The sequence below is a fragment of the Rhizophagus irregularis genome, chromosome 31 (assembly GCF_026210795.1).
Source record: "Rhizophagus irregularis chromosome 31, complete sequence".
In the NCBI taxonomy this organism is placed as follows: Eukaryota; Fungi; Glomeromycota; class Glomeromycetes; order Glomerales; family Glomeraceae; genus Rhizophagus; species Rhizophagus irregularis.
The window spans coordinates 1128556-1141290 of NC_089459.1; the positions used below are offsets into that span (position 1 = coordinate 1128556).

The window sequence follows — 12735 nt, forward strand, 5'->3', positions numbered from 1 at the left end:
ATTCAAGCCTTCCATGTCACTCCTGTTTAATTAAAAGGGACAATCTTGCAAATATAAACTTATCGGTTAATGATGTAATACTAAGAACTCATGATGAAATGCGTAAATATTTTGAAAATGATACACAAAAATCTGTTTGCATAGAATCTGTACCTAATTTTTTTTGGGATTTGCCGTAAGTATGCAAAAGTAGAAATAATTATAATAACATATATATATATTAATTATAAATATTTATATTATCAAGGAATATAAATATCTACTTGGCTACTGTTCCTGACAGAATGCATCATTTAGATTTGGGTTTATTTCGTTATCAAATTATCTTCACGTGCGATATCTTAAAATTGCAACATGTTAATGGTAATAAATTAGTTGATCGCCGTCTAGCAGCAATTCCACGTTTTCCCGCCATTAAAATTTTTTCCAATGGACTGCAGTCAATTGCAAGATTAACTGCTAATGAATATCGAAGTTTGATGAAAGTCATGATATTTGTTATTGATAATTTATATGATGAAAATAATAATGAAGTAGATAATTTTGTAAATAATGATGATCTTGTGAAATTGTACGAATATTGGAATGAAATGTATATTTTAAGTAGATATGAAGAATTTAGTGAAAGTGACTTGGAGAAATTTAATGTATGTATTAAAATTTTAGTAAAATCGAAAATTTAAATTAAATAAATTAAATTAACATTTAAATTTTAGGATGCAATACATAGATGGGCGCGGATGTTTGTCGAAGGCTTTTAAATTTGTTTCTCCTTCCAATTTGAAGTTGCCTAAATTGCATTCATGGGTTTATCACATTATTGACTCAATACGATCTTATGGCGCAATAAATGGCTATACCACAGAAACTTACGTAAGTCTCCACAAATATTTCGTTAAAATACCCTACCGAATTAGCAATAAAAAAGATGTCGAACCTCAGCTTTTACGAACTGTAAGTATTTGGAAATTTATTTATTGTATATATTTATTATATAACTTAAGATGGAAATTAAATTAATAGATAAAACGTCAAGCAATATCTATTAGAATGTCTCAACATTCAGTGAATCCGGCAAAAACACCTCGCACTTGTAAATTTTCTGCAAGATTCTTTGATTTCTCTTTACAAGATGTAAATACATTTTTTAATGAAAAAAAAAATTCCGTAGACAATAAAATGCAGACCGGTTTTGCTAGATTTATAAGTTGTCTGGATTCATATCTAGATTTACTTGATGGGTTCACAATTATTGGTGAAACCCGAATAAACATATACGGATCGGTAACGCTGGAAAATGGTGCCATAATGCGTGCCACAAACAGGTATCATAATAAAGTATGGTTTAGCGACATAGCTATTTCAATGGATTCTGAAGAATCAAATGATTATATATCAGACAAAGGACTTTGTTATGGACAGGTATTTTTCCAATTTATGTAATAATTTATTATAAAGTATTAATAAATATTTATTATTTATAGGCCTTATTGTTAGCAGAAGTATTAACAGACCCACCGCTAAATCTCGCATTAATTCAATGGTACGATTTTAAATCTAAAAGGAACCCATATTTATATAGATGTCCTCACTTAAAATTGATAGAATTATATAACTTTGTAGCTATAGAGTCTATACATGGTGTCGTTCACATAGTACCCTGATTTGATAAACAAAATGAATATTTTGTAAATAAATATATTTTTTAGTCACTTGATATAGGAGTTTTGATTTATTTTAATAAAATTATATCCTTAAAGAATTTATGGTCACGTTTCCCATATCATAAATAAAATGCAGATTTATTTATTTAATTATTAACAACACGGGTGTAGACATAAATAAATCGTGACTGAAATTTGTGTTCAATTTGTGTTCAATTTGTGTTGATAATTCTGGTAAAAAATTATTAATTTTGGCCAAATTTCGTTAAATTTGTTAAATTTGTGTTGAGTTTGTGTTGAATTTGTGTTGCGTAATTTTTTATTTATCACAAGGGGATGATATTTAGTAATTGCATGTACGACGTACAAGATTTTTTTTTATGATTTTCGCAAAATATTTAATCAGAATATAATTGTTTTATTTTTAAATATGATATATTGATGATTTTTTTTTTAAAAAAAAAAATTGATTTTTTTAAAATTCAATAGAATGTGCTAATAATAAATTGGTTTATTTTTAAATATAATATATTGATATTTATATTTAAATAACCAAAACATGTACATGATTTTTAATTATTTTTAATTGAAATCAAACTAAGATTTTTTTTTAAAAAAAAATTAAAATAAATTAAGTGATTTATATTTATATTTAGAATCATGATATTTATATTTAGATAATCCATATCCGCATGAGATTTAATTAATATGTTTAATGATGAAAAGTCTAATAAATTAAATTTTAATTGAAACGAGAAATAAAATCAAACCAAAGAGGTATTGTTCAAATTTTATTTAAAGTGACATTTTACGACTTTCTTTCAAATTTTTACTCATCCCAAAATCAAATTATAAAAATCAAATCTAATCTAATAATGCCTCGCCACACACGTCGTCGTTTCCACTATAACGTTCATTGGAACTGGGCTATGATGGACGAACTTGTTGACATACGCCGAGACAGAAACCGCGCCTACCACAATATTAATGGTAGAAGCCGCCAAGATTTTTGGGACTCTGTTGCCAATAGGTTCATATGACTAATATCTATAATTTCTTTAAGAAAGAATTTAAATTCAAATTAACCAATCCATTTAATTGAATCAGAATAAATAGAATATTTCGAACGAGGGTTTCTGGGCAACAGTGCAGCCAAAAGTGGAGGAACCTCGTCAGGGATTACCATGTAAGTAAATAAATAAAATTACATTCATATAAATTAAATGTATTTACTGAATATTCAAACTGATTTTGATATTTAGAACTATGTCCTTTATCGTAATGGTAACCCTGGGCGGCGGCTGTGGACGCGTACCGGCGTAAGATATTATCGTGAATTTAGAATGAGATTTTGGGAGAGGCCGGGTAATTATACTATAATAAAATTTATAATTAATATTTACGTTCATATTTTAAATTTGATAAATTTGATCAATTTTACACGCGTGATGATCGTAGGCAAGGAGAAACTTACCTACGTATCGTAGAAGAAGATAATTATTTTTATTTTTTTATTATTTATTAAGTGAGTAGCTAGGCCCAGTCCGTACCAAATATCGGCTGGAGACTCACATTTTTTTGGGCTGTGACTGATACTGACGTCCACGCCGTACAGCCTGGGTACTATTTTATAAAATAGTAGCGAACAAGTATCAAATGTGTATTTTTTTTATTAAGTTATAATAAAAATTAGAATTTACTTTAATTTTTAACATAAAAATTGTAAATAATAAAAAATTCGTAAATAAAAATAAATTTGCTTTCCCAAACTTAAAAAAAAAGGTGTTTATATAAAAGAAAAGGTGTTTATATTATTTTTGATTATTCAATAGTATCACATGCCCCTTGTATACGTTCTACTGCATATGCAGTTTACAATCTCGTAAATTTTCGAAATATTTCAACCGTAATATTACGCAGGTTTACAGTTTCGTAAATTTTCGAAATATTTTAACCGTAATATTACGCAGGTTTACAGTTTTGTAAATTTTCGAAATATTTCAACCGTAATATTACGCAGGTTTACAGTTTCGTAAATTTTCGAAATATTTTAACCGTAATATTACGCAGGTTTACAGTTTTGTAAATTTTTGAAATATTTCAACCGTAATATTACGCAGGTTTACAGTTTCGTAAATTTTCAAAATATTTCAACCGTAATATTACACAGGTTTACAGTTTCGTAAATTTGCAGAATATTTTGACCGTAATATTGCGTAAATCTTACGATATTGAAAACTTATGTAATATTTTAACCGTAATATCACATAAATCTTACGAAATTGTAAACTTACGTAATATTTTGAAATTTTTCGAAATATTATGCCATAAACTTTTGTAAACTTACAAAATCGTAAACTTACGCAATTTTTCGCGCTATAAAATTTCCTGATGAGAGCTAACAAAATCTAAGTACCAGCAGACATTAGTAGAATTCCAGGTAAAATATCAATAGACGATGGTTTTTCTGGGGTTTTCGCCAATTAATGGAAAACGTTCATGCTAATATATGCCACGCCTATTACTTGGGATCTTCTAAAAGAGACTGACCAAAGAATTCTGGCCAACTTTGTGCGCGTATGTAATATATTGGTATGTAGAATAGTATCGATAAATGGCCTTAAAGAAGCTCATACGCACTTATTAGCATTGGTAAAGGAAATAGAAAGAGAATATGGGCCTAAAAAGATTTTTCCTAATTTACACTTGTGTTTACATCTATGTGAATGTTCATTGGACTATAGACTCTTGTACGTCTTTTGGTGTTTCTCAACGGAGCGTATGAACGGTTTATTAGGTAATTTTGTGAGATGATCATTGTTCGAATTTTCCACTCCTGACTCTAACAAATTTAATTGTTTAGGATTGTTCCATAATAGCCATAGAAACATTGAACAAGAACTTATGAAAATTGTTCAATATAATGCTCTTTTAGATAAATTAACATCCCATGCTGATCAAGATCTACGTCTTCAAGAAAGTCTTGAAATATTAAAACTTAGAGATTTTGTCAGAAGTCTTTCTATTTATGATAAATATACTGACGAAGATTATAAAGCATTCCGCTTATTATCAACAACAATAGAAGAAGGTGCAGCTTTTGGATTTGAAGCTTTTCCAGGCTCCTTTTTAGGACTATTGAATGAGAATGTGTCTTTACCAAAAAATGTGTTACTTTTATTAACAGAATTTTATTGTAACACCTATGGTCAAAACTTTACGGCATTATCAAATATTCATAATGCTCTGGAAGGTTCTATTCCTGTTTTACCGCAAGTCAGCCGATTTAGCCGATTGAGAATTGGAACGGAAATATTTGGATCAACATTATCTTCCAGACATGCTAAATCAGCAAAGATTTTGGCACGCTTTATTTTAAGTGATGATACTACTGATACATATATTGGCCAAATTCAATTTTTTTTTAAGCATAATATTGACCTAAAGGAGAGCCTAAAAATGCATTATTTAGCTTTTATAAGATGGTACAAGCCATCCGAAAATCGGAAGACAAGATTTTATTTTACAATAGATGATAATGTCGATTCCTGTAATATTAAGTTATGGAAAGACGAATTTTTTGAAATGGGACGAGATTGCATCATTCCCATACATAATATATTATGTCAGTTTGTTTCAGGAAATTTTAAAGTTGGACAAAGAAATCCAAAAAATTATACAGCTATTATTCCAATAAATAGAAAATACCACATTTAATTTTCTTTGTTTCTCGCTAATATTTCAAAATTATATTACAAATTATCAGTTTATTTATTATATTTATGTGAAATTTACATTCATATGAAATTTTTTTAATAGTATGCGAGACTAAAAAATTTTTAGCGAAAATTATCAAATAATAAGTAAAAACTTTAAAAATTTATTTAGTGAGAAATTATTTAAAAATGAACAGATAAAACTACTTAAATTAGAATTGCTGATTGTTCTACGATTATCTAGTATATCAGATGATCGATATGGTTATTGAAATTTGCCCGAATCTTTGCTATGCATATCAGGATATTACAGATGATATCCAATGTAGTATCACATATACCGATACTTATTAATTCTTATTAAGGTCCGCCAGATGAATATCAATTACCGATTTTTCCTAATATTTGACTGGCACTTACTATACCGAAATTTCTTCATTTAACCAGTGTTGATCATCTGGGCTGAAGGTTTGGTGTTACTTAACTTTTTTGGATTTATGTAGATCGGTCTATTTAGGAGGGCTGATGGGATTGGTGGATTTTAGTTTTTAATTTTTACTAATCAAGTTGATCAGTAGCTGATCCATCAAAAGTACTAATATTAGATTGCTTACAATGTTATTGGCTGGATCTGGTGTATCCGCTTGGATTTAGTGAAATACCGTAGCATTAGGAAGTACATCTCCTACCGCTGTGAACTTTCATTCCATTTTGCGCCTCCTCTATATGAGGACTTCGTAGGGATTATGAAGGGGTTTGGCTTTTGTTTTTGTTTGTTTTTAATGTTAATATAATGGTAATATGGATTCTTAGAAAAATTTGATGGTTGCATCCTTATGGGTCGGTGGGTATAGCTAGTTTAGAAAATAGTTTTCATTGTTGTTAACTAATTTTAATGTAAGCGTATATAAACCATCAAATTAAAATAAAAAAAAAATAAAAAAAAAAGATATTTAGTATATAATTTTTAAATTTAAATATATGTAAAAAAAATATATTATAAGATAGGATCATATGCAAAAATGATTATAGATAATATTACAAATTTATAATATTAACCTGAATTAATACTAGTATAACCTAAAGTATCAGTACATTTTACTAGGATCTCGGACATTACATATACAACTCAGTGGCAACTTTTTTGCAGATTAACCTAAATTTCACAAAAAAAATCAGTTTTTTGCAATTATCTTGGCATCCAGTGTCCAATTTGTATGAACTTTTTTTTGTTTTGTAGCTCTCATCGAGCTTTACAAAATAAAAAACAATTCACATAAATCAGATCACTAGATACCAAGATAATCACAAAAAATGGAAAATAAAAAAAGAGCAAATTGGATCTTTTTGGCAAAAAGTCAGTTGTAAATGTCCAGAGTCCTATCTTACTATGTATTAATAACAGTATAAAAGGGTAAAAAAAAGTATAAGTACATATTATATTGTGAAATTATATATAATATCAATACAATAAAATTTTTTATTAATTGTAAAACAGAATATAAAAAATTTATTAATATAAGCAATTATTGGTATATAGAATATTTCATAAAAAAAAACTGAAAATTTCTATAAAAAGTTTAATTATATATACAAAAATAAATAAAGTAATAAAGATATCAATAAGTGGAATTATTAATAGTAACTAGTTTTTCAATTAAAATAAATTTAAACAATTTGCTTAAAAATAAAACTAAATAGAATATTATTCATATGGGCTGATTTGTCTACTTTTAATTAAAATATTAATTTTATTACATTTTTATTATACAAAATACTATATAATATACAGTAAATTGGAAATTCCTATTAAAAAATTTTTATTTAATGTTATTATACTATAATTTGGCAAATATTTCTTTTAAATTGATATAATTCTTAGCACTTCTTTATTAAAAATGGCCAATTTTTTGAAATGATTTTATAATAATTTTAAAATACTACAAAAATACATTTAATACATCAAAATATTTTTATTATATTTTTGTTATTATTTTGTAATTATATTGTATTTAGGTCTATAAAAATAACTCAAAATAATATCACAATAATTTTTTAATATTTTTGTTATTATTTTATTATTATAATATAATCAACTTTGATATTATTTTAATATTTTAATCTCAAAAATACCTTAAATATATCTTGATATATTTTAAAAATTTACAAAATAATTGCACAATTGTTTTGAAAGCCATTGTATCTAGGTCTATAAAAATATTTCAAAAAATTGGCCATTTTTAGTAAAGTTACTATATATGTTAAAATTTTGTATCTCAACTTAAAACGTAAATATCTCCAGATCCAGTGATCCAATCGGCAAGCTCTTTTTTCGTTCATATAGACCAGATCAAAGGCTTTCCAAAGAGCCTAAATTTATAAACGATGGATCAGTGGATCCCAAGATATTTGCATTTAAGCATATTAAAAGTTCGTACTTCAACTTTAAACGTAAATATCTCTGGATCTAATAATTCAATCGATGAGCTCTTTTTTCGCCTATAAAGTCCAGAACAAGGGCTTTCCAACGAGCCTAAAATTATAGAAAACGAATCAGTGAATCTTGATATATTTGCGTTTAGAGATGGTAATACAAATTCTGACATAAAATAATTATTTTTATTGTTTGAAAATATCTATTATGATACCATCTTTTATATGATATTTTTATTATACTTTTATAAACATTTATAGCTACTAAGGCTATATAAATTTTTATTTTACTTTATATTTTATTAAAATATACTTACTTTTTAATAATATATGTTAAAAATTCCATATATATGAGAAATGGATTTTTTATTAGTGAAATGGGGTTTTTTACAGCTTTTTTACATTTAATAATTTAAGTTTCGCAAATGTAAATTTTTGTTCAACTTATTATTTAGTTAAGTGATCATCAATCAGATGATTTTTTGGTATTACAAAACAATTTTGAGTAACAAAAATTGTGAAAATCAATCAATAACTCTTTTTAATGCAGAGTAAAAAAATCAGTTTATATGTTTTTTATTATTAAAATATTTAATTTGCAATTTTATGGTTTTGTTTCAAAGAGAACTCTTTCTGATGATCACATGGACCATTTTTTCTCAAGAAAACTAACAGCAATATTTATAATATTTTTAAGATAAAATAGCTTTTTAAGGCATTAAAAAGCTTGAAATGGATTTTATAAAGGCTCAACAACTTATTTTTAACCTCAGAACAGTTTCTTTTTCTGAACTTATTAGATTTGGTTTTACAGAATACAGTCAGACCTTTATATACCGATATCCTATATACCGATAATTGCCTGTACTGATAAATTTTCTATATTCCATTTTACAATTAATAAAAAAATCTCATTGTACTGATATTATATATAGTTTCACGATATAATATGTACCGATACTTTTCTTTGCCCTTTATAATTAATATATAGTAAGATACAGAAGAAAAATAACATATAATAATAGATTAGAAAGATAACAGAGTGAAAGAATATAAAAATAACAAATAGAAAAAAGCATAAATAGCATAAAGTAGATAACATAAAAGATGGATTATAAGAATAACACATAAAATGGAAAGATAAGAACACGTAAAATAAAATACATAAAATAATATTAGAAAGACGAAAAAACATAAAGTAACAGAAATAGGAAATAAGAAAGATGAAAATAAGATAGCATACAAAAGATAGCATATAAAAGATAGTATATAAAAGATAGCACATAACATAAAATATTAGAAAGAAATAAAAGATGAAAGAAATAAAAAAATATATTAGAATAGAAAGTATAAGAAAGTTTGTATAAATAGGAAGGGAATTTAAAAGCAAATTCCACAGTTCAGAATAATTATTTGTTAATAAAGTATAATATTAATAAATACTTCGTAGCGAAAGCTATCAAAGTTTGAAATTAAAGTTAAAGTGAATAAAATTTGGGAAAAATTTAGAGAAGTTAAATTTATTTTATATTGTTTGATGTTTTGTATTACTAACGTGATTTATTTTATGTGAACCAAGATTGTTGTTATTTAAATTTATTTGTTTGTTTGTTTATTTGTTCGTTCATCCATGAGAATGCTGATTCAATGTGGCAACTCTTTATATCATATTGGCGGATTTATTTCATAATAAATAGCTATTGATTTTATTATATAAAATAAAAAATAACAATTCAAAATTAAATGCTTGGTACAATGTGCATATGAATTTAAAAAAAAATTTCAATTTATCGAAATTTTCATTCCGGTCAGAATTAACGTAATTTCAGCCAGACTTTACATATCACACGATTAACGTAAAATTTGATAAAAATTTTTTTTTTTTGACGTGATACAGTAGTATTAATATTAAATCCAGATATGATCGGATAATCAATTCAATCCGAACAAAAAAAAATTTTTTTTAATAAAAAAAAATTTATTTGGTAAGAACGCCAGCTTTTAACCGGTTTGTGAATTTAGTCTAATTGAAGAACAGGTGAGAACAGAGTACGTATAATTATTTATTTGTTTGAGAAACATAGTAATGTTTCTTTTTCTTCTTTCTTTTTTGTAGGGATGCCAGCTTTAACGAACTGGACTTGAAATTAACTTAATTGAGAAATGGGCGAGTATGTTTTATAATAGGCGGGATCTTTTTTTTTCTTAAAAATGTAATTACTTCTTTTGTAAGAATGCCCGCTTTAATAACTGGACTTAATGAGAGAGCGAGTGAGTATGATTTATTTTTGTTTAAGAAGTGTATTAACGCTTCTTTCTTCTTTTTTCTTGTAGGAATACTGGCATTAGGAAACCAGACTTGGGGTATTCTAAATGGGTCTATGAAACTGGCATCCCTACGCGCAATTTAGTTTAGAGAGGTAACTGGTAGGGATAGTGGGATATTGTCTCAACAACAATGATCAATTTTCATGTATTAGTTAAGATTTTCTTTGTTATAGATTTCTTTGTATATTTTTTGTATAGCGTCATTATCTTTATTATAATTTTTCTTTCAAATTAAAAAAAAATTGTATTGGTTTAACTTTACTCTAGCCTGAATTTTTTGGGAGCTTCAAAAAAGTTTGGAGTTTCATTTAATGCAAAATATAACTGCTGATTCTCATGTTCTAACATTTCCAAGATTGCAGATTTTTGTGAATTCTCATGTCCCCCATCTTTTAATGTGTTTTGAAAATAAAGACATACTTGCATATGGTTTTTTTTTTCAACAGCTGAACATGAAAAGGCAGCCAACCCAAATTCCTGATGAATTTCAAGAAATTCTCCTACATGATTTACCAATACGTGAATATATGGTGTAACATCTTGAGTACGATACATTCCTCTAACAAAGTTATTCTTGTTAGGGTGGCCTGTGGAAGGGGCTAAGAATGCATCCAACCACGCTTGAGATTCATGGCAAAATATTTTTTTTGTTGTTGTTTTATTCTGCATTAATAAATACAATTTATAAAACTGGTTCCATAATGCACGAATTTGTTCAGCTCGTGTTTTTGATTGAAAAACAGCTGAAAGATCAAATTCTTTTAAAATCTTTAATTTATCAGGGCCCATTAACGAAGTATATGATAAGTTATTATTGGTTTTTTCACGCCAAAAGTAAAATGATATTTTAAGCCTTTGCATTTCTGATAAAATTTTTATTTTCCAGATTTCTTCATCTCTAGTTTCACGTTGAAGATCTGAAAGCATCAACTCCCATAATCTGTCTGTGATTCGCAAAAAAACGTGCAACTCATCACATACCCAATTTTTTAATGGTATCATATGGAATAATGGTTCTTTTACATGACCGTTAGTTTGATTATAGTTCTTTTTGATATTATCCATTGATTTATTTATTGTTTTGGATTTGATATTTATTTCATCTTTTCTACAATCGCACCATGGACAGAAATACTGTGCATTAGCAGCCTTTATCCCTAAACAGATTGCCAAAAACTTCCAATCAGAACTAAAGTACAGTTCTACTGGCCAGTGATTACCACCTATTTGATTAAAACCATTTTTTTTTAAATTACAGAGATCAGAGATTAAAGGAACTAAAACATTTTTAAGAGATTCATATGTTTCAGCACCTGGGTATAGGACTAATGTGTAATAATTTTCCAGTTTTTGTAATCCACTCAAATTATTTAACAATGTCATTACTATCATTACATGCTTTACTTTTCGACCAACGTTCCTTCCATCTCCTGAAATTCGAATGTGTAAAGTTGAAACTTCAGGAATCAAAATTTCTTGCTTTACATATGATGGAACAATATAATTCAAAATATCTGTTACACGTCTCTGCCCTCCTTTTCCAATTGATTCTAGTATATTTGTAATGATTATATTATCAGTGATATCTGGCTCTTCTGTAATTGGATCAAAAACAGTTGGTTGTGATAAATTAACAAGAGTTAAAGGAATCACTTTCTTCATTTCTGAATTTATTCTTTGCCGGGCATCGGATACTGCACCTTCACGTGGAATGTTTGGTTTAATTCGTGCTAAAGATCGATATGCTTCTCTCGAAATATAACCTTTATCCAAAGATTTAACTACTGCTTCAATTTTTTTTATTTCTTTCATTTTATCCAGCTGTCCAAAGTTAATCTCATATAAACCATTGCAAGTTTTAAATTTTATCTGATTAAGTTCTATTTGATCAGTTGGATGAAATTTGTTTTCCTTTTCCGCTTCAACAATATCCAAAATATGCTGTGATAAACTTAACATTTTACGGCGTTTTGTAGAATAGCTAAGTTCACTAAATGGACGAATCCTAGAATTGATTTTTAAAGGTCTTGTTTTACGCTCTTTTTCAATACTAAGTAACTTAAGGCCAAAAAGTAAAGGACCTGATATTTTCCCTTTATTTGTAGTATTTTAATCTTTCATTAATTCCTGATTATTTAATTAATTATTTAAGCATTTAGTATTATGGTAAGAGAAAATTAGCCATACTAAAAACAAATATACTTGGTAGTATTTGCAAGCAGCATCTGTTGAGGTTTCTAAAGAATATACTTCTCTTGAAAAATTTGTTCCAAAGCGAATTCTAAATAAAGGTTTTGCTTCTACATATTTAATTGAACATTCAACTGTATGTTTTTTTGTATGCTGAGTTTCGATGATGTACTCGTGAGCATAGCGGACATGCTCATATCACATTACCGATCATTTGCTGATCACTAATTCCAGATTTTAAAAACTTATTGCAAAATCACAAATATTTTTCAAATTATGTGGCAAAAAAATAATGGAAATCTAAGTAAAAACACTAAATTATCATATGACTTTAATTATGTAATTATTAGACAATTTTTAATAATATCATAAAAATATTATTTGTATATGGTAATTCACTAATT

General features: G+C 27.0%; 2 protein-coding genes across 2 annotated transcripts; one reads left to right on the plus strand and one right to left on the minus strand.

Moving 5' to 3' along the window:
* Positions 1–4445: 4445 nt before the first annotated feature.
* OCT59_022351 (uncharacterized protein) lies at positions 4446–5652 on the plus strand (the record flags this gene model as incomplete). Its single annotated transcript, XM_066144752.1, has 3 exons — positions 4446–4461; positions 4528–5149; positions 5553–5652. The coding sequence occupies 3 exons, from the start codon at positions 4446–4448 to the stop codon at positions 5650–5652; spliced, it is 738 nt and encodes a 245-aa protein (XP_066006183.1).
* Positions 5653–10399: 4747 nt separating this feature from the next.
* On the minus strand, positions 10400–12100 carry OCT59_022352 (uncharacterized protein; the record flags this gene model as incomplete). Its single annotated transcript, XM_025312091.2, has 1 exon — positions 10400–12100. The coding sequence occupies one exon, from the start codon at positions 12098–12100 to the stop codon at positions 10400–10402; it is 1701 nt and encodes a 566-aa protein (XP_025165342.2).
* Positions 12101–12735: the final 635 nt, after the last annotated feature.